Source organism: Buteo buteo, chromosome 8, assembly GCF_964188355.1.
Source record: "Buteo buteo chromosome 8, bButBut1.hap1.1, whole genome shotgun sequence".
Lineage (NCBI taxonomy): Eukaryota > Metazoa > Chordata > Aves > Accipitriformes > Accipitridae > Buteo > Buteo buteo.
In genome coordinates, this window is record NC_134178.1 from 46,329,122 (window position 1) to 46,351,506 (window position 22,385).

General features: G+C 56.4%; 1 protein-coding gene across 6 annotated transcripts; it reads right to left on the bottom strand.

Annotated features, from left to right (window-relative positions):
* Positions 1-9,085: 9,085 nt before the first annotated feature.
* Positions 9,086-19,539, bottom strand: IFFO1 (intermediate filament family orphan 1). 6 transcript variants are annotated; one of them, XR_012651403.1, is made up of 10 exons: positions 18,730-19,525; positions 13,844-13,904; positions 13,650-13,745; positions 13,251-13,391; positions 12,147-12,331; positions 11,562-11,682; positions 10,766-10,858; positions 10,432-10,562; positions 9,689-9,866; positions 9,086-9,409 (listed from the first exon to the last, which is right to left on the bottom strand). XR_012651403.1 is itself a non-coding variant. In XM_075034510.1 (9 exons), exons 1-9 carry the CDS (start codon positions 19,434-19,436, stop codon positions 9,764-9,766), a joined length of 1,635 nt encoding a protein of 544 aa, XP_074890611.1. In that variant the 5' UTR covers positions 19,437-19,529; the 3' UTR covers positions 9,086-9,763. The 6 variants fall into 6 exon arrangements, 5 of the variants coding, with proteins under 5 accessions (XP_074890611.1, XP_074890613.1, XP_074890612.1 ...); XM_075034510.1 differs by having other exon boundaries at positions 9,086-9,866; positions 10,766-10,855; positions 18,730-19,529; XM_075034512.1 differs by having other exon boundaries at positions 9,086-9,866; positions 10,766-10,855; positions 12,147-12,307; positions 18,730-19,528.
* Positions 19,540-22,385: the final 2,846 nt, after the last annotated feature.

Below are 22,385 nucleotides of genomic sequence, written 5' to 3' on the forward strand. Positions count from 1 at the left end.
CAGTGTTACCATGGTGGTAGCTAGTCTTAATTCTGGCTTAATTCTATGCGGAAGGAGGGGCAGTTGCAGTTAAGCTCCTGAGCAGCAAATCTCTGCAAGGTGAGTGTCAGCCCTCTGCCAGCGACTGTCACCTCCTCCTGGAAGCACAAATGCTGCTGGGCAGGGGCTGAGCCTTCCAAGGGTAGATAAGCGATGCACTGGATAAAACTCTGCAGCCCTCCATTTTTAGCAGCTCCTTTACTGTCTCGGGTGCTTTGTCACTCTCTCCCTAGCAGGCAGGGTTGGAGCCGTTGTCTGGACCGCAACTGCTTTAGACCCTGATCTGGAGCAAGGACTTAAGCTGGAGGATTTAAGCTCCCAGGATCAAGGTATGTTGGACACAGTTTCCTGGAGCCGCTTATCTCCAGCGGTTGGGCTGCGTAAAAATTAAATGTTTACTGGACTAGAGGGCAATGACTGAAAGTTGCTTTGCAAAGAGAAAAAGGTTGAATAACCTGCTTCTGGATAGGAGCTGGGACTCTGAGCAGCTTGTTAGCCCTGGGACAGCAGCAATACCTGGCTTACCCCACAAATGGCCCTGCGGGAGCTTTAGGTAACTCTGGAGTTAAATGGGAGCTGCCCGATACTGGAGCTAACTGGAGGCAGCCCTCCTGTGGAGCTGGGTTTCTGCTGGGGAGAGGTGTTGCCTGCAGGCCTGTCAGGCTTACAAATGAATCTTGGGTTGATCCATCCTGTCCTCGATTGCTGTGCTTGGGTGCTTTGAATGGCTGTGCTGTGTGCCGCTGCCCGAGTATTGATGTACAGGCCAGCGATCGCCTTGATAATCTGGAAGTGTAGAGAGGCTCCTGAAACACCTTTTTTGGCGGGGAGGATGCCTCTTTTCCCATGTAAAACAGAGATATTTTGAACTGGGCTTAAAGTAGGAATATTTCAGTGAGTCACCTTTTTCTTCTAAAAAGCCTTAAGTTTCCTGAGCAAGATAAGGCTGCCTGAAAATTCACCTAGAGCAAAGAGCTCTTATTATTTAAGAAGAGCGAGCCCTATCTGACCTGAGATCAAATTGCTGTGGGAATGAGCAAATTCATACAACCTGGGAGGTGGGGTGGAGGAAGAGTATGTGCTCTCAGACCAACAATTGCTGGGAATGTCTGAGATAAAGGTTCACCTGTTTTGAAATAATATTTCAACTGGTTTACAATCTGGCTTGAAATTCTTGGAAAAATGAAATGGCATGCAGGCGATGAGGCAAGCCAGGAATCACAGAATTTAAAACATGGTTGCTCTTGTACAGAAAACAGGGAGGGAGAGTGTGGCAAACAAGTCATGCAGCCTTTGGACTGCCTGGAGGGCTTGGTTTCCTCTCTCGTAAAAGCTCCCGAAAAAGCACAGCTCTTCTCCTAAATCCTTATTTTATATCCAGACGCTGTGCCTGCAGATGGCACCACAGCAAGGCCCCTCCGGACAGATGGAAAAGCTAGCTCAGTGGCCAGCCTGTCCAAGAACTGCAACCTTGTCCTAAAACCTTCCTCTTTTTTTTTTTTTTTTTTTTTGTCATTTTCAAAAATTGACATATGTGACTGTGGATGGCATTGGGATAAAGATGGAAGATCTGCTGTGGCAGCTGCTTTTCTCTCTGGAGAAGAGTTTTTCCCTTAAGTAGGGCAGCTCTAAGTTTGCTCTTGAAGCATTTCTAAGGAAAACTGATAGAAATGCGTGGTGAGGGCAGGCAGGCGCGCAGACAGACATAAAGAGGCTCTTGTTCAGCAAAAGCGATCGTGCCACTCTGCTGGGACAAACTGGCTCTAAGAGCAGCTGCGATAAACCAGAATCCGCCCTGCTTTATGAACGATTTGCAAGGGGAAGGTATAGAAAGACACCGATCCCGGCCAAAGGTTTGATTCTGCCTTCCTCGACCGGCCAGGCACCAGGGCTCGCTGTGCTGGGCCATCGCGAGAGAGGGATGCACCCGAGGTCGATACGGATTCACTCCTTTGCAGGGCTGTGCTGACGCGAAGGTCTCCGGCCGACCCAAGGGACAACTTCTCTGATGGGCAGCCAACCGTTTCTAGGGGTGGTAAGCTGCACCTTTTGTTTTCTTTTTTTAAGAAGGAGGAAATGCAAGTGATGCTGCGGTATGGTAATTAGCAGTGGTGTTTGTTACAGGAAAATTCCCTTTTATGGCAACTCTGAATGTTTAGAGAAATTATTTAATACTTCATTGGCATTTGCACACACTTGCCACACATGCATTACTCCCCCAAGAAATGGCTAGTTGTCCTCAGACCACCTTCTTCTCGAGATGCCAGCACGAAACTTCAGCATTGAGGAGGATGCCATATAGTAAAACCCTCTTGAGCAGATGTGGAAACTAATTAAGCTTGCTTGAAAAATCACACCAAAATGGTGACTGTATAAGCACAGTAAAAGAAGTCTTGGACATATAAAAGATAACTCTGTCCACTTCTGAAGTAAATGAGTCTTTGAGCAAAGCAATTGCCAAGATCTGTGCAAGGAAGAGGAGATACAGGTCTCTGATAGGAAAGACTATGACACAAGGCATGGATTGGATGGTTGTATAAGAAGACGAGCATCTTAAACGATAATGTTCCAAACTCCTTTGCCATAGATGCCATTCACAAAAAGCAGGTTCATGACTGACTTAAACTCAGGGTACGCAAATACCCCTGTGGGCACTGGCAGTACTCACAGAAAGCGGGCGTTTCATCAAAACCAAGCTGCCTGCCTTTGGGCAATTGTACTATAAACACACTGCAAAACCAAATAATTTGTTACTTACTTCTCTGAGCTGAATGTAATTTCTTACTACAGGACAGCTAACTTACTTACCTCCCTATTTTATCTTACTATAGCAAGTGTCATCTTCTTGGGGGAGTTATTCTCAATTAAATGGTCATAGAACGAACAGTAGTACTGGCTTATACTTTACTATGTAAGATTTGAAAAGGCAGCTGTCAAAAAGCTGAAGTCAAATGAAAATAGAAGAAAAACTCATAACTACTAGCCAATTAAACTTAAGAGCCTAAAAAGGGGCAGATTTTTAGGCAACTATGTGACAAATAGAAAAAGTAGTATGAAAACCTTTTTCAAATGCATCTTGGAGGAAAGAAAGCTGCCAAAAAGCCGTAAGATGGTGTGGGAGTGATTAGAGAAGCTAAGGCCACGGCAGAAAAGTAAAATGAATGTTTTGCCATCAGAGGAGCTTTGGGGTATTCCCAGACAAGAGCTTTTCCTCAGTGGCGATGACACAAAGCCACTCGCAAAACATTTTTCTCCAGCCTGGAATCACGGTTAGGAGGAGTCTTTGCTCCAGCTACTCCAACTTGTGATGCAAAGCAGGACAAAGCACACCGATGTCACACGGGGCTGAAAGCTGTTTAAAGACGGCATCAGCTTCAGCGCCTGGCTGAGAGCTCACAGGGAGCTGCTTGTGAGCCCTGCTCCCTCAGTCTTTCCAGCCCTCCTGTTGTCCTGGGGATGGTTAGTCACTAGTATTTCTTGCTCTTAGACGTATCTAGGCATAGCTTAAAAATTGGCTATATATGTATGACAACAGAACCTATGTTTTGACCCTATTAAAAAACATATTTTAGTGTCTCTTAGCATTTTTGACTGAGCTATTTTCTCCTTTTGAAAGTCTGTATCATTTCTACGTATCAAAAAAGGTACCAGTTTTGTCTGTCAATTCTCTGTTCCTCCATAAATCTGTGCAGATTTTTTCCATTCCTTCGTGATGTCTACCCTCCTCCCCTCTCCACTGGTTTCTCATTGGTTTTCATATGTGGCCTGTCAGACTAATCACTGACGTAATTTGTTCACCCGTCCACCCAGTCTTTTTTAAATGTCTCCCCCAATGCATTTAAAAATTGACATCAGCAAACCATGGCTTTCAGCAGCCAACGCTTTTTCATCACCACTGAGGTTGAAGTGCTTTGCAAAACACCATTTGCAGGAATTCAGCGACAGCGCTGTCCTTTTTTTTTTTTTTTTTTTTTTTACAGCATCACTTATTCCATCTCCCCAAGCAGCCTCAGGCTTTGTGCGGTGGCTTGTTCTGTGCACCTTCCTGTATTAGCGTGCTTTAGGTCATCTGTGCCTGGAAATGTAGAAGTGTTTATTCTGAGAAGATCCTGTCAAGGATCCTCCTTAATTGCTAATGGCCTGGAAAGTGCTTCATCATTCCCCTCTGACCACATTCTGCTCTTTCCAAATAGAGAACAGACATATCTGGTGAGTACTTCTCTTTTTTTGCCCCCCCCCCCCCTTTTTTTTCCTCCACAATTTATTTCAGCTAAGAAAAAAGGTTTGTATTACTGCCAGGATTGATTTTTCTTTAAATATAACCAGAACAACGTGTAAGTGTCCTTAAACATCCAGCTATTGTTATTTATATGAGTAGCTGAAGACCTTTTTTATACAGCTGAATTATTTTGTTGTCCCTCTATTCCTTTTCCCCACCCACAGTTGCTGTGGTTGTTACAAGGTTTATTATCATTAATTAAGGTCAGGCTTTATTATTATTTTTATTAGTTATTCTTATTTCTAAGTACTATAGTCACATGGCCACTTATTCAAGGAAGTCGTTTACTGAAAGCTATCTTCTCATGCGTACTGAATCACAGCTTTTTGAATAACTGGAAAAACTCTCTTCTTTCCAAAGATCTCCCACTTAATCAGACTTTTTTAATACTTCCCCTAAACGATTTCACTGTAAGAAAAGGCTACATAACACCACGCAGTTCTCTGTTATGGCATTTTTGTCCTGGGTGTTGTCTTGATTTGTTTCTCAGTTGATCCCTTGTCTTTAGGCAACCACCAATCCTAACCCCGTCTTCATCTGTCATAAGGACATCTAAAATCATTGCCTTACTTGGGCATGCCATCATCTGTAAGTTGATGAGAAACTCTCCACGGCACAGCATATTCTTTGGTATCCCCAGCCAAAGTCTCCCACGACAACGTAATTTTGCTTTTCACATAAAGCAGAGAGGTACTTGCAGAATAAATCACCATGTTTTGTTTGGGGATTCAGGAGCATATAAAAGACCCTTCAATGCCTTGATCAAATTGTGTGTTAGAGCATGTTGTCTGGCTGTTAGCTCTAGAGTGAATATGATTTTTAGCACAACTTGCGACCCCAATTCACAATTGCTCTTGCCTATTCCACCTTTACCCAACGGGTTAGACTGTTGAGCTAGCAGTTCTACGATGCAGCCATGAACATGAAAAATATCAATTAACCATATTTCTTCCTACCCTGAGAGCTTCTATTTCCTCTTGCGCCTTGCCCACATGCAGTCTGCTATCGAAGCTGAAAATGCTCCTTCTTCCCATCTGTTGTGATGCTGGTTCAGTTTCATCATGATGCCTTTTGGTGGCCGCTGGAGCTCCTTTTCCATAGCGTTACCTTAGTACCTTCCCAGCTCTTACAGCTGTTCTCCAAGCTATGAAATCTATACCCCCCCTCTGCCAGAAGACCTAGAGCATCCTCTCCTTGTTCCCATCCCAAGAGAAAGTAGCCCAAGCATTTAGAAAATTCACAGCTAAAACACCTCTCGCAGTCTTATACATCCACTGGAAGATTTTCAAAGGTGACTGGGCTTCCCTAAAGCTGTCTGTAGCCCATCCAGGTCTCCATGCTGTCTCTCTATTGCTCCCAGAATTAATCAATCACCAAGGGCAGGAGTTGCCAGATGTTTTCAGGAGCCTGTCCATGCATCATCCAGGTACACCTCCAAGGAGACAGCACTCCACTGTTCTGCATTAATGTTGACCTCTCCTCTTGAAAGGAGGTTTCTCACCAGTAACCAGAGTATTATTTGACATACTTGATCAGCAGGTATGGACACTCTGTGCCACAGATACCTGAGATATAGCAATAACCATAACCATATAAGGAGTATATAGCCTTCTTGAGAACAAGCAAAGCTTTTGTAGCAGAGGTATGAGGCTTAGGAAAGCCAATCTCCCAGCTCAAATTTACAAACAAGACTGACTTTTTCTGCAGCTTTGATCTCTCCTACCTCTTGGCTAAGAAACCAGATAAACAGAATAATAGACAGGTTACCAGAGAATCAAAAGTTGCTCCAGTGAAGGCTGTCAGCATCACGTTTAGGTCCATCTAAGGAATCCTGAGACAGGGAAAAGCTAACGTGCACAAAGCCAAGTCGTGTGGGACAGGTGACAAAGCGCCTTCAGCAGAAAGGTGCTGGGTGGAATACACAGGACCTTAACTGAATGGACGGACAAGTCAGACTCTTTCAGTTCTGAGATATGACGTAAAATAGATGGGATCCAAAAATGAGTGAAGGGAGGGAGCAGGCTTGCTTAGCACAGGGAAGAGGAACTGGGCTACTTAGTGCTTAGGTTGACTGAACCCTCTCTAGAGCCAGCAAGAACATCCCACATCTGTGTGGTGAGGTGCAAGGAGGGCGATGCTCCCCATCCTCTCTGCGGGAAAAATCTGGTAGTCTTCATCGACAAACTCAGTGAGCCTGCTCTCAGAGCTATTTTGCTAGGCAGGGTCTCTGAGGAGGAGAGCTCCCCTTTCAGACAAGTCCTAGGGAATTTCACTAGGGAAGGGGTTGGGCAGGCCACTCTCTACACACTATAGGATCAGAAATGCATTCAGCAGGGAGCCAGGGCTCACTTCTGCAAAATGCCTGGCACCGTCTGTTGAAGTTCCTTGCCAAGAGGCTGATCTCAGCCCAGGGAGCGTGGTGCACAGCAGCCACGGCAGAGAACTGCATCTCTCACCCCAGCTCAAAGGCTGATCGTGTCCCTCAGCGCCTCGTGGAAGCGGGATGCTCACAAGTGGGTCTGTCCCAGCCCAGGGAGAGCTCTTGCTGCAAGGGAGGGATTTTGTACCATTCCCACTGCTGATATGAAAGTTGTGCCTGTCCTTACCTAGACACAACAGTCCAAACATTGGAGAGGGAGAAGCCAGAGCAATCTATTCAATGGGAGGACCTCACTGCCAACCCAGAGAGACATGATCCTAAAAGGATGGTCTTGGACAAATGTTTGTGGAGGTCACCAGACAGTGGCCACAGTCCCGAGATGGATGCTGACAGAGGGACTGCCCGGATGCATCCTGCCATGGAACCCCATTCAGTCAGACAAATCAGTGCTCCAACTGTACTTGGGCAATAAACAGTCACATTAACGCATGGACACCGAGACAGGACTTTGTCCCCTGCATGCCAAAGTCTCCTCTAGTGCACTAAGGACCGTACTAGACTCAGCTGCAACACGCTCATGGATGAGCACGGTCAGCTGGAAAGAGTAACTAACCTGCTCCTCCAAAGTTCATTTCATCAGTTCATCATCTTGGTCGAGAGTAGGAAAAAGCCCACTCCAGCCACGGCCAAGCTGCCCCTGCAACCAAGTCTTTCAGAAAATTTAGGCCAAACTAAGATTTTTGAATGGGCTGGGGTCTAAGGGTAAAAAAGGTACGATTATTCCCTGTGAGATGAATACAGACCAGCAAGTGTTCAGAAGGATCAGGCAGCCAAGACCTGGGTCTTCACTAGACAATTTCTTCTGATGATACTTCTTCCTGAGCAGGCACTGCCGAGAGGCGTCCTGGAAAAGGGATGAGGTTAGGGACACGAGAAGCGACACAGCGCTGAGCAGTTCCTAGGTACCACAGTTCCCAGCAGGGCTCATGGTGGGGACAAGCAGGCTAGATATTCCCCAGAGGAGCCCACAGAGAAGAGTTAAACAGATGGGAGGTCCATACCTCCTCATATCCAGCATCAAAGACGTAGGGTCACCACGGATGGACAGGTAGATGCAGGGGAGATGGCCCGGCTAACACTGGAGTTGGGGCTGTGCTCCCCATGCTGAGAAATTGCTGAGGCAAAGGATCGGCGTTGCCTGTCCTGCCAGTGAGATCTCAGGGGCTGTCAAACTGGCAGGAGAACGGAGCCTATTGCTGGTGACACGACTCACCAGAGAAGAGCATCTTGCACACACGGGTTTCACTGCAAATGAAGTCCTGAGAAGCAGCGGGGGACTGGGGTCCCCGCGTGTCCTGGCACACCAATGTCTGGCAGCAGCAGCTGCTCCTGTGGGCAATGACTGCTCGAGGCAGAGATGTCGGTCCTTGCGTGCTTCGTGCTTGAAATCTCTCGGGGTACGTGCTCTACAGTCCTGTGGGTTTCTTAAGCAGTACCGAGAAGCCGAGGTACACATGTCATGGATTATGCACGGGGGAAGCCAGACTTAGCCAGCCACTCACAGAGATCTCTGCAGCAGAGAAAGAGCAGAAAATGCTGCAAAGAGACATACGGGAAAGGGGATCTGCATGAACCAGAAGAGCCTGCGGGCAGCATAGAAAGCGATCCCTGATCTACTGCACATGAGGCATCTATCACTTGAAAGAAAAAGCCCAGGGCCTCGCCTCCCCGCCGGCCCTAACCAGCCAGCTTAGCCCACGCCGAAACACCAACACGTGCCTTACCGTGTCCCGCAGGGGCAGGCAGAGGACCTCACCCTGCCCAAACGCCGGGCGGACGCACCGATGCTCGCAGCCCAAGCCCACAGCGGCGTTAGATGCGGAGATAAACCGTTGCGTCGCTCGGCCCCCATTTTATCTGCCTTGCCTAATCACTGGGGAAGCTCGTGCAATGGCCACCCAGGCAAATGCTACAAGAGACGGGGGGACAGGGGAACCCCCCCCACTGCAGTTAGGTTGAGGTTGGACGTGGGGCTGAGGACAGGCGAGAAAATGCTCTGGGATGCCCTGGCGTGGCAGAGGAGACCAGGCGTGGGGAGAGAAAGGTCCACAAGTCACGTTCAGCTTCGTTTCCAACCCCTCGGCCTCGGCACTGAGGATGCTCCGGGTTAAGAACAAGGCACCGGTGCTACGCGCGGCCCGTCGACGGCCAGCGGCTCCCAGAACAGCGACCTTGCCGCTGTCCCATCCCAGTCACACCCAAGGGACGGCAGCATCCCATGGGAGACCCCCACTGACGTGAGCTCGGGGGTCCGACGGAGGACACCCCCCCCCCCCACTTCAATCCGCGCGGCAGCACAGGGAGAGCCCGCAGCCATCGACGCCGTAGAAAAGGAAACCGTCCCGTTTAATGAGCCCTCGCCCCCGTAACACAGACGCGAGCGCACCGACAACGTGCGGCAAAGCAAAGTGCACGGTGAGCGGGACTTGGCCCCCGCCCCAGACGAGGCAGAGGTTTTTTTGCGGGGGGGGGGGACACAACTTGGGGTGCCCGGCGTGGGAACCAGCCGGAGCAACCCGGCCAGCAGCAAGGACAGAGAACGGCCCGGGCTCGGTCCAGTTGGCACCAGTGTGAGGTCCAGTTTGCAGGGAGGTACGGCTCTCGTTCGGCTCCGCGTGGTGCGGGGAGGGCAGGGGGCAGGTCAAGCGTACCTGGACGGAGGGAGAGGAGGGGGGTCTGGGGGTGAAGGGGGGGCCTGGGGTCAGGTCCCGGAGAACTCCGCCGTGGCGGGTTTGGAGCCTCCCTGCCCGAACCGCAGTTTAACCAAAGCAGGGGAAGGGAATAGAGAAGGGGCTGGATGCTGAGCAGCCCAGGCGAGGGTGCTCAGGTCTATCTAGCTATTCCCATTTGCGAGATATCCGGTGGCGGGAGGGTGCGGGATCTGCCAAGCACCCCAAAAACGGGAGTGAGCCTGGGTGACAGACGTTTACCAGCGGCTCCACGTCCCTGACAGTCTCTCCCAGGCGTGCCAGGAAGGGGGTCCGAGGGAGCAGGGCCTCCCCTCATTATCTGATGGAAGCGTCGCTGGGTGGGTCGCGGTCGGACTCCTCGCTCTCCTCGTTGGGGGCCGACTCGCTGTTGGAGGCCGGGGCGAAGGCAGGAGACTTTCTGCGGAGAAGAGCAAAGGGCAGCGGTCACGGCACTGCCCGGGGGAGGGAAAGGACCCAGTTCGGCGTGGGCAGGGGGCACGGAGCGAGGGGGAGAGAAGCTGAAGCGAGTACGCTCCCCTGGGGCATCCACGGGAATCCTTGGGTGCCGGGGAGGGTGTCCCCGAGGGCACCAGCCGAGAGGTCCAGAGCATGAAGCAAGGGCTGGGGGAGATGCTGGAGGACCCTGCCAAGGCATGTGAGGCTGGGGGTCAGTGAGAGCCCCCCACGGCGGTCCCCAGCCCGCAGCCACCCTGGCTCCACACGCCCGTGGGGACCCAGGCGACGTCCCTGCGCACGGGCAGCTCCTCTCTCCATCAGGGTGTCCGGCTTCACCAGTCAAAACCGACTCCTGCAGAGGTGGGACCACGACCTGCGTGGATGCCTGGCGGCCGGACAGCCGCTGGGAACTGCCCTCTCTCCGTGCCGCACCGGGGCAGGGCAGGAATAGCGCCCCGCTCACCACCCCCCCGGCTGCGGTCCTGGCGGGGAAGCACGGGTATCCCAGCTCTCCCGCTGAAGCTCACCTGTCCCCAGACTGGGTGATGAGTCGCCGGCAAGTCTCCATCTGCACGTCCAAGCCTCGCTTCATGCTGCACATCTCCATGTACTCGTGCAGGTGCCGGTTCATGTCGTTCTTGGCCGTGGCCAGCTCCAGCTGCGCGAGGGAAATGGCGCGGAGATGAGCCCGGGGCACGGCGCCGAGCAGGGCAAGGGGGGCACGGCCAGACCTGCGGCTGCTGCCCCCCCATTAGCGACGACCTGCTGCAGCATGGTGTGTCCCTCCCCCGGGGACCCGCTCCCCCATTTCACCCCCTTCTGTGCCACGTCCTCCCCCCTTCCTCCTCCTCCTCCCCCCACCTCTATTTGGTCGATGGTTTCCTGGTACTCCTTCTCACGGCTCTTGAACAGCGACTCTGTGTCCTTGATCACCTTCTCCAGGCTGTCGTCCTGCTGTTGGGGAGAGCAGGAGGCACGTTTAGAGGCAGGGAGGCATCCAGCATGAGGAACCGAAGGCGAGAGAGAGAGAAATCAGAGAAAGAACTGGCAGCACCGGGAAAAGAGGAAGAAACGTAAGCGGTGTGGTATAAATAAGGCACGAGTCAGTCCTGCCAACACGGGGTAGAGAGACCCAGGACTCGCCACGCTGGGCAGTGAGCACATCGGCCCAGAACAAGCCCAGCAATGCACAAAAGCTTTGGAGAGCACAGACCGTCCCCCAGCACGACACGTCCCCAGGGGACTGCCGAGGGCTGAAAATACGGGATGGTGAGGGCTTCGGCCACACATCGAGGCTGCTGCTTGGGCAGTGCTGCTGCACGGCAGGCAGGTGGGCTGGAGAGCCCGAGCAAGGGACCACCAGAGACCAGACCAGACCAGCCAGAGAAGGTCTTCTCTTCTGGGAGGGCTGTGGCTTTCCCCACGCATGTGGGCCGTGCCCTCAGCGTATCTTTCAGGCTACAGGTCCCCGGTCTGTGTAACAGGGAGACCTTCACATGGATGCGGTAATGTATTCACGTGGAGGAGATGGGAAGCATCTGTACAGGCCTGCAAGGGATGGAGGGGCTGAAGTCTGGTCTTTGAGGGAGCGTCTTCCCAGGCTCAGACAGGACCAAGCGTCCCAACCCAGGGCTGGACCCCCCAGGACCACCGTTACCTCCCCCTGCGCCTCTGCGGCTGCAATGGCGTATCCGGAGAAGTCCTCCCAGAGGAGCAGCGTTTCTTCTGTCTCCTCCCACGTGAGGCTGTCACAGTCATCCTCAAAGTCATATTCCCTCCTGGGGGTAAGGGAACAGCACGTCAGCACCCAGCAGGAAAACTCCAAGAGGCAGGGCAGGCAGGGGCCACGTCGGTGCCGAAAGCCTCGTCCCCGCTCACAGGCAGGGCTGCAGCTCTCGGGGGTCTGGCCAGGGTGAGCTCAAGCGTGCCCAGACCCAAGACGGATGGGGAAAGGGCTGGCTTTACGGTCAGGAGCCCCGGCAAATCCAGGCAGGGACCCCCAAAAGGTGGGAAGAGGGGCAAGAGGAGGGGAGCCGGACCAGCTCCCACCCACGGCACGGGTGGGCTCAGGTCTCCCGGGGGGTCCGACCACCACGCCGCAGGGCACAGGGCGTATGTACCCCGTGGCAGCACCTCCCTTCTCGCCCACCCCTGCCCTCCCCATCCCGGGCACCGGCGGGGAGCCCGGCGCCGAAGCTTTGCTCAACTCCGTCAGCAGAGAGCGCGGAGCAGCCGCACTCACAGCTGGTTCAGCATCCTTTGCATTTCCTCATTGATACTCATGGCCGTGGTCTCGTCCTCCTCTTCCTCTTCAGGTTTTCGGGAGGCATCGCTCTCCGACAGCGAGGTGTCTTCGTCGCTGACCTGCTTGCGCTCCCGCTTCCGCCCCACCGAGGCTGGGACCTTAACGGGAGACAAGTGCAGAGACTACAGAAACGAGGCCGGGTCCGAGGTGGGGAGCAGGTAGTTGGGAGGAAGATGGAGGGGAAAGGAATGGCGGAGGGACAGAAAGGCAGGGGGAGAGAGAGAGACAGAAAGACAGAAAGAAAGGAAGGACGAAAAGTGAGAGAGAAAGAGAGAGACGGGCTCATTATGATCAGGTTAAAGATGGTGCAATGGATAAAACATGGCTTTAGCATTTTCTGAAATTAAAACTAAGCAACTAAAGATGGAATCTATGAATCTGATGAGAAAAAACAACGTGGTTTTACTGCAGAAAAACTCAAATTGCCCACCACCCCAGTCCAGAGACAGGAAAACACAGCGACAGAAACGGGAAAAAAGAGACAGAGTCTGAAAAAGGTGAAATATGTCAATATTTACAGTCCGACCTTACTTATAGAAAGTTTAAAATTTGTACACTTTCCCAACTGAATGGAACTAACCAGTTGCTTCTGTAGGGACAAAGAGAGCGAGACAGAAAGGCAGCAACATCCAGAAGGAGAAAAAGAGACAGAGACAGAGAAGAGAGACAGAGAGAAGATGACGGAGAGGGGAAGGGGAAGGAGAGAGATGGAGTTAGAGACAGACACTCGAGCAACTCGTCTCCCTCCTGCAGCTGCTCCCCTACCACTGCGGGGTCCCCGGGCCCAACACAACCGGTCAGCGAGAGCTTGAGGGGACTCTCGATGGCCAAAGCAACATCTGGAGCTTTCCACCTCCTCTCCGTGCCCTTCCGCCTGGTCCTCCCGAGAGAGACGGAGAACAAGGGACCGCAAGGAGCGAGGGTGAGGGTGACCAAGCGTCTCCCCTAGCAGGGGGCTGGCGTTGTCTCTTCTACCTCCTTCGGGAACTCTCCTCCCCAGAGCCGGCGGCTGAGCCTGGAGCAGCAGCAGGCGCTTCTCACCTGAAACATCTTGATCATGTCCTCGCAGTTCCGCTGCTGCGCCACGTCGCACAGCTTGGCAGTGATGTCGATGCGCCGGCAGATGTCCATGTCCACCTTCATGGCCTTCTCCTGGATCTTGGTGTCCAGCTCCGTGATGTTCTGAACCCACGGCGCCGCAGGAGGGGGGACACGAAGGAGGAAGATTGGGTGAGGCAAACAGCAATCAAAACCCCCACGTTCCCCCCGCCCTGTGCCGCAGGATTGCGTCTGCATCCCCACTCTGCTCACCGCACCCTGGACCAACCCTGCAAGACCCCCTCCGCGCTGGACGTGCCCCACCAAGGAACCGCTCTTCTACACAGCCCCACCGCTCGGGTAGGACGCTGCCGCTGGGTCGGAGCGGGGTGAGGGACTCACGTTGCTCATCAGTCCCTTGAAGACGACGAGCTCTGCCTTGAGCTGCTCCACCTTCATGGCCAGCTCCTCCTGGCAAGCTTCAGCCTCCTGGGCTTCCTGCGCCGGGGAAGATGGAGACGCGCAAATCAGCGTCCGCGCGGGGCAGCCGCGATGCAGGGGAGCGGGGGGGGGGACACACGGACAGCGATGCTCACCTCCTGCAGCTCAGTCACCCGGTCCTGAAGCTGGACGCGCACCGTGTACTCCTCTTCCCATCTAGGGAGACAAACGCGCCGGTCAGATCCCGCCGGCATCGGTCAGATCCCGCCGGCATCGGTCAGATCCCGCCGGCATCGCCGGCTGCCAAAGAGAGCGGAGGGAGCGGCAGCTGCTCGCCCCACAGCTATCCAAGAGGGGGTGATGACGGCACCGGGGCGGGAAGGCAAACGTGCCCAGGAATGCATCCCCGCTTGTTTCCAGACCGACGGCAGCTGCCAAATGCCCGTCGGCCGCCCACCCCGGCCACAAACCCTGCCCCGCCGCGTTCTCCGCTGTCTCCGCCGCGGGCTGGCCCGCTCCGTGACGGGGGGAGCTGGGGACACCAACCGCAGGCTCCGTGCGGCCCACCGGCCTCTCCGTCCGCCCCCCCGAGCTTTCGGCCTTGGGTCACGTTAGGTTCAGCTCCGACGCTCAGTAACGGGCTTGCGGATGTCGCAGGGTTGCTGCCACCTGCATCGCGCTCGCGGCCGCGCTGGCGCGCCTGCAGCGCTGCGGTTCAGGCTGCGCCGATGCGGAGGGCTGCCCTGCGCCAGGCCACCCTACCCGGGCAGGGGCACAAATCTCCTCGGCTGTACTGCTGCCTAACAGGTTGGATTAAAGAACGTTGTTTCATCCTACAAGGAAGCAGGACGGATGGTCGCAGTTCACGCCAAGTTGGCCGGCGGGTCCTGTATTAGGCTCTGCAGCTTTGCAGAAGGCTGAGCTGCAAGGTGCCCGGCCTTCCTATACAAAGACACATCGCCTAGCAATTATTATATTATATTTCGCTGCATGAGATCATCATTTTGGGCCACGCTGCGGTGTTGGCCCAGTCCACGGTCTGTTGGGAGGCCACCAGGCTGTACAGCTCTTTGCTAAATGACTATCCCATAGAGTGGACGGGTTGGCACGCGCCGCGGTGCGGCACGGGGCAGGGCTGCTGCATTCTTACCCGGCTTCTGGCTCTTCTGGGAGAGCCACGTTTCTCCGAGAAAGCGGGATTTCTCTGGGAAAGCAACCAGAGCTGGGCCCTGCCTGGTGCTGCAGTCTCCGGTTTCTATTTAATGCTTGCAAGCACTGACACGAGCACTGCGACCCTGCACGAGGACGGGAAAAATCTCTCCTCTCGCTTACTCACACCAAGTTTGAAAAATAAATGCAAGGGCCTAGGAGACCAGAAAGGGTATGAAAAGCCCTCACACTTGTTATCTCGGGGCATCGGGACAATTTGACGACGTGGGAGAGCCCTGCCTTATGAATTTCTAAGCTCTTAAGGCTGGCAACGCTGCTCCTCACTCAAACAAGGACAAAGCCTGCAGTCCTCGCGTTGGTGTTGGCTCCACACCACAGCTACAGAAGGGGAGTCACGGGGGGCTCCCATCCCTTTGGGGGAAGAGGGAGACAAAGAGAGAGGGAAGGAGAAAGTTAAAAGGTAGAATTGCCCTTATATGGGAACCGTTCAAACAAGGCCTCCCTCCCCAGGGAGAAAAAAACCACTTTCCACCATAAGAAAAAATTTTCAGCATCTTTCTCGGCGTGGCGCTTCCTCTCTTTTTCGGTCCCCGCCTCCTTCCGGGTCTCTATATAGCCCGGACTTACTGGGGAAAGTAAAGCATAGCTGCAAATCCCTGGCAGAATTCATTTCACACCGGCGCTACGGAAGACGAGCGCCGATCAGAGATAAACACCGCTTTAAAGGCGGGCGGCAACGGGGATTCGCCCCTCCGGCGGCGAATCCGCACGCCCACCCTCTAGGAACCTCTCTCCCGCTCACCTCCTGCCTGGCTCCTTCTTATTCTCCTGCAATGCACCACTCCTAATAATAACCTGCCTGCAGCGCTGCACCCGCAGCCCGGCGCGCCCGGCGGCCGCTGCCAGCTCGCTGCCGGCTGGAAGCAAGGCTGACCCACGGCAACCCCACGGCCACCGGCGCGCGCCAAGGGGAGACGGGCATTTTCTTTTTCCCGGCGCCGCGGCCAAGGCGGCGACCTGCCCAAAGGGCTGAAATACAGAAAGGTCCCAGTAGCAGACGGAGCCGGCCGTCTCCTTGCCGGCTACGTGCCAGTTCTCCCAAAGCTGGGGACGTGACAAGATGCGGTGCTGTCCCTACGGCCCCCCCCCACCTCCCCAGGTGCGTCCCCTCGAGAAGTTCACTTAGCGAAAAAAACACACACCCGTCTTTAAAAATCCCGTTCACTGCAAAAGGCGCTGGGGTGCCTTACCCGGTGGTGCGCGGTTAACGCACGCCGGTGCTGCGGGGCACCCTGCGGGCTGCTGGGGGCTTGAGGCTGCACGTTCCCCTCTCTTGCCACGTTCGAACCACGTTTGAGCTTCACTTCGTTAACACGCTCATAACGCAGGGAATGCTCTGCAGCCTGGCGCATCTCCTTGGGGGCAGTTACGACAACAACAGACCTTCTTGCGGCCTTTCAATATATAAAGGGGGCTTATAAGAAAGACGGAGAGAGACTTTTTACCAGTGCCTGTAGTGACAGGATGAGGGGCGACTGTTTTAAACTGAAAGAGGGTAGGTTTAGACTGGACACAGGGAAGAATTTTTTTATGATGAGGGCGGTGAGGTACTGGAGCAGGTTGCCCAGAGAAGTTTCGGATGCCCCATCGCTGGATGTGTTCAAGGCCAGGTTGGACGGGGCTTTGAGCGACCTGGTCTAGTGGAACCCCACGGCAGAGGGGTCGGACTAGATGATCCTTAAAGGTCCCTTCCAACCCAAACCATCCTGTGACTCTAACACACTGTGCCATCACACTACTCATCCCACACCTCCAGCGTGTCCTCGCAGCACCCAAGATAAAAACCACTTGGGAATACAGGCGTAGCAGACAGCACAAACCTGAGGAGACCCGCAGATCCCCAGCTCTTGCCGGGTCTGTAGGATACTCGCAGGCACGCTCTGCCCCTCTCCAGCCCACCTAGCCTCAGCCTGCCCGTCCCAAGCCGAGCCTCTCTCCCCCTGCTGCGTCTCTTCTCATCCCTCCCTAATTGCCCCCGCACCCTTCCTAGATCCCAGACTTGAATTTCAGGCCCTGCACGTCCAGAGAGAAGCTCCTCCTGCTGCTGCACCGCTCCGAGTGCCGCGGGGTGCACGGCGGCAACGCTGCCCTGAAGAAAGCGCAAGCTCAAGCACCCGCGCCGTGGGTCAGAGAACCGGGAATTCCCACGTTCAGACGGTCTCTTCCCTCTGTCCCCACGGCAGATGAGAGCCCGCCACGGCAGGGAGGTCCCTGCTCCCGGGGGATGTCAGCCCTCAGCATGGGGAAGGGTGCGGAAACGGGATCCTCCTGTCCCGTTCCCCTGTTTGGGACCTGGCTGCACCCGTCAGAAAATTCCCTGGTGCTGGAAAGGGTCTAGGGGTGGGGTCTGCTTTCCCCCAGCTCCTGGTAACACAGTCCAAAAATAGATCCCACCAACAACATTGGCCCGCAGCGGCTCGCGATGCCCCCCTGCCTGCCCCCGGCATCCCCGCTCCCTCCGTCACTGCCCCCCCCCCGAGCCCGCTTGCCAGAGCGGGACAACCCCGGAAAGCTCTCCTTTCTCCCAAAGTTTCAACAGCACCGACAAACCCAACTCGGTCCCCTCTGGCTGACCCATTTTGAGCGGGTGAGGCTCGAGCCCTCCGGGCCAAAAAGGTGGTTCCAGCTCCCCGCTGTCTGACCTGAAAACGCAAGGCGAGCTGCCCACCCCTGGAGAAGGAGCCCGGCCCCTGACTTGATAATAAAAGGCCTCAGGTGGGAAAGACGAGATGCCACCTCTTCCTTTCCCTGTTGGCCAAAGCCTTATAAAGCCAAAAACGTAAAGTGTCATCTCGGATGCCCAGCCTCGATCTTGGCAGCAGAGCCCGCGGCTGTGAAGCGCAGGTCGGCGGCACGGCTCCCGTGGGCAGAGCGCACCGTTTCGCTCCTTTGGGTACGTAATCGGTTACTTTCCGATTGCTTCTAAAGCATCCAAAAGTGACTTTTCTCCCGAAAAACAAACGTGTCAGTCGCCAGCGACGGTCTCGGCCGGCCCCGCGCCCTGACCCGGCGACGCCAGCCGCCTGCCTGATCTCATCCTACGTGCGGATCCGGGAGCAGCCTCGGAAACCGGCCCGAAACAAAAGCGCCGCCGGCGCAACGCGAGAGCGGCGGCCGCCCCGCACGGGAAAGAAGAACCGGCCAAGAGATTAGCTTCGCATTCTGCTTCGCCCTTCTCCGAGGCGCATGCCAGGCCGCAGCTATTTTGGGTCGGGAGGAAAGCCCCGGAGGAGCGGGGTGCTCCCGCACGGCTCGCTGCCCCTGAGGCGCCGGCTGGGAGAGCACTGGGGAGGGAAAGGGCCCGGGGGGGGCCAGCCACCCTGCCGAGGGGCTTCTCTCTCCGCACCTTCCTACTTATCCCGAGCGGCCTCCTCCTCCCGGCAGCCTTTTCCAACCCAAACACCTTCACCTTCCTCACCTACTTTCTGGCTGCTCCTCCTTCCCTGAGCGTTTCCAGATCCCCTCCCCTTTAAAACGCCAGCTCCCGGAGTCACGTTATTTTTCTCCTCTGCTTGGCAGAAGCGTTCCCAGCCCCTCGCGCCGGGTTGACAAGACGGAAAAAGGCGCCGCGAGCATCCCGAGGGTGCCCGAACACCGCGAGGCAAGCGAGGAGACCCGGGCGTCGGCGAACGCCTGCCGGGGGGGTCCGCGTTTTTGCCTTACGACCTCACCTCACGCTGCCCGGAGCCTGAGCACCGGGGGAAATCAGGCCGGGGCTGCCTCTCCCCGCTTCTCCCCTCACCGGGTGAAGCCCCGGGTGCTGGTCGCGGACCCCCGGGGGGGTCCCTCGGTCCCGCCGCCCCCTTCTCACCTGCGCTTGTACTCGTCGCGCTCCCTCTTCACCTTGGCCAAGACGTTGTAGAGGGCCCGGATCTCGGGGGTGATGGTGTCGATCTGGACGCCCACCCCGTCCGGGTGGACCCAGGAGACCCCCGGCCCTTGCACCAGGGTGGTCTCCGGCCCCGGCCCCAAGCGTCGGGCTTGCGAGAAGGACCAGATGGTGCCGGGCGCGAAGCGGGAGGCGGCGGGGAAGGGGGGAGGCGGCTGGCCGGGGGTAGCGGGACGGCAACCGGGAGAACCCAGCGCCCGGGCCGGGCTCAGCCCCAAGCCCAGCCCCAGCCCCAAGCCCAGGCTCCGGATGGGACCGACGAAACCGGTCTGCACCGCCTGGTCGCGGCGGGGGGGTCCGCGGCCCCGGCTGCCCCCTTCCTCCAGCGCCTGCTGCAGCTGCTTCTCCAGCTGCCGGTTCCGCCGCTCCAGTTCGTGGACCTTGGCCAGGAAGCAGCGGAACCGCAGGTTGAGCGTCTTCAGGACGCTGATGTTGGAGCCCAGGTCGTTGCGGAGGGCCATGGCGGCGGGGGGAGCGGGGAAAGGGCCGGCGGGGGGCGAAGCGGCCAGCTCCCCCCCGAGGGGCTCGGCGGGCCGAGGGGCCGGCGGCGGCGATGAGAGCTCCGGGCCCGGCAGCCCCTGCTGCTCCTGCGGCAGGAGGAAGAGGTTGGGGCCGAAGAGCGGGTTCATGGCGGCTGGGACGGGGAACGGAGCGTACGGGGGGGGGGGGGTCGGCAGCCGGCCCCGGCAGCGGGGGGTGCGGCTTCCGCTGCGGCGGGGATGCGGCGGGGCCGGAGAGCCGCCCCCCCCCGGCCTTAACCCGGCCCCGCCGACCGGAGCGAGCAGAGGAGGGGACAAGGCAGGAACGGGAGGGGACAAGGCGGAATCCTCCCTTTTCGCCTACGGCCCCCGGGGGGGGGCGGTTCGGGGTTTTCCGCCTGCCGTTCCGGTGGGTTTACGGACACCCCCCCCCCCCCCGGCACCGCAAGCCGAAGTCCCGCCTGGTTCCCACTCCCCTCGTCAGCCCAGCGCCAACCCCACGTGTGCCTGTGCCGCCCTTTCTTGTTTTTTTAACTATCCTTCTTCTTTTTATTTTTTTTTTTTTTGCAGAGCCTTTAGGATTCTTCTTCTTTTGTTTTGGTTTGGTTTTGTTTGTTTCTTTCTTTCTTTGTTTGTTTTCAGAGCCTTTAGTGCTTGCCCCCCGCCCCTCTACAAACAGCATCGCTTTCCCTCTGCGCCCCCGAAGCCCCCCTCGTCATCCTCACTGCACCCCCCAAAGGCAGCCCTGTCCCCCTCCACCACCAGCCGCCCACGAGCGCTGCCGCCGGACCACGGCGAGCCAGAGGGCAGAGGAGGCTGCGTGGGGGCCGCCAGCCTCTCAAATATCACGCTTGGCTCGTGACTGGCTTTCGCCTTCCTTCTTCACAAAGCGGCCTCAGGTCTTCCTTCCTGCCCCCTATTTTAAGCCTTCTGTACGTCTTTTCCCACTGTCTTTCCCCGATCCCCGACCTCAACCCCGGGTCAACGTTGCAAAAAGCACTGGCACGGTCCCTCGCCCCGTTACCCGGTGGGAGGAGGCTGCGCACAAATCCCCCCGTACCTCAACGCTTACGGATACGGACACCCGCGTTACCTTGCCGTCTGCGCCCTCGTGGCCCGTTCCCCCAGGATTTCCAGCGCTCGGCTGGGCGCGGCGTTTGCGCAAACCATCCTCCGAGACCTCAGCTGAGCCGTCGGCAAAGGGCGAGCGAGCGAGCAATGGGTTGGAATTAAAGGAGATGCCCAGCGCTGCGCTACATCGAACTCTGTGGCGGGAGCTGGGCAGGCTCCGGTGGGGCGATGTGCTGCAGCCCTTCCCTTGGGATCTGAGGTACGGCTCGGTCCACACTTCCAGAAACTTCCCGGACCCACCGAGGATGGCCAGCTTTGCTAGTCTTGGCTGGGAATCTGCCTATTGCATTTTCCCCGCTGCTCCTCCTCCAGGCCTACAGGGCTCCTCCATCCCTCCACTACTCTTCTGCCTTCCTTGCCTGGGAGCAGACCGAACCAAATTTGTTGCCCTCTCCTGCCTCGCCGTGTCCAGCATCAGTTTTGTCCTGTGACCTGCCCGTCTCTCCTGTCCTGCCCTCGATGCTGGGCTCCTGCAGCGGCCCCCGTTTGCATTTATAACACCTCTTCTCCCACCAGTAACCCGCCTGCATCCTCCCTGGCACACCCATGACCGCTGGAAGTCCGAACTGGATTTCAGTCCCTCCCATACTGGCTAAGGGTGGGAACCGAAGGGAGCTTTCCTTCTCCTTCCGTCACCTCCTTTTTAACGGTTTTCCTCTTCTGAGGCAGCTGTTCCCTTGCTCTGCCTCTGACCCGAAAGGCTGAGCCATGTCGAGCAGCGCTTCTGTCAAGGGAGAGGAGGGCAGGAGATCCCCATCTTCCAAAAACCCTCGCTGCAACAGCAGCCTGTAGGGAGCCATGCGCCCAGCAGCAATACTACCAAATAAACAGCCAGGGAAAAGGGAAGGACAGACGGCCAAGAGGGATCCCGGTCAAAAAGCTTGTTTTGAAGCAGCAGCTCCAGCTCGGAGACCGCCCAGCACGTGCCCTGGAAACCATCGCTGACTCCCTCCTGCCCGCTGCCACCTTCCTTCACCCACCCTCCCCGCCGCTGCCGCAGCCGGCGCGCACAGCAAACCGTGTTTTTTTCTGCCAGCATCCTCCCCCCTCGCACCCCTCCCTGATTGTAGCCCCCGTACCCACCAGCCTGTTCGCAATCCCCTCCTGTCGCAGGCGAGCGGGATCCGGCAGCGGGGGGATCTGCTGCTGCGCGCAACCGGGGGGAGCACGGGCAAGAGCAACCCCACAAACCGTGGAGCAAGTGCTTTCCCAAGCTCCGCTTGGCCTGCTTCTGTCCTGCCGGGGAAACCCGGCGAGCAGAGCTGATTAATGACACGCCAGCGGAGGGAGGCATCACCATCCATCAGGAGAAGCTCCTTCGCCGGGAGGCCAGCGCGGCGCCGGAGCAGGTGGCGGGATCTCCGTCCTCGGCGGTCCGCAGGGCTCAGCTACGCAAAGCCGCAGCGACGTGACCTCGTGCCGGGACAGTCCTGCTTGCAGCTACGGACCTCCAGAGCCTCTTCCCGTCTCCTGGAGAGGACAGGGCAGCCTGGAGCCTCCTTTTTTTCCTAGCTTCCCTTCCTGGGGATACTTGCTGGGATAAAGGATTCCTCCCGAGACGGAAGATGGCTGGGGCAAAGGGCCGACCTCTTCTAGTTACTCCTGAGGAAGCCCAGCGCCTAGAGACAATCCTGCTACCCAGGGGACCACAACGCTCCCCCACCTCACCCCAGCACAACAACTGCTCCTCCTCTTCCTCATCTTCCCTTCTTGGTTCACCAAAACCCCTGGCACTTCTCCAGACCCTCCAACAGCTCCTGCCCGGAGTTCATCAGCTCAGGCTCAGCAGTGGCACTGCCGGACCCCACCTGCTGACATCCAGAGCTGCAGCTCTTACAATTGTACCCGTAGCCAACGTCAAAACAGACACTTATTTGCAAACGTGCTGATATTTATCTTGCTTCCACAGATTTTAAGGCCGAGAAAGAAGCACTGCGTTTTTCTGACCCCGTGCAAAACACACGGTGC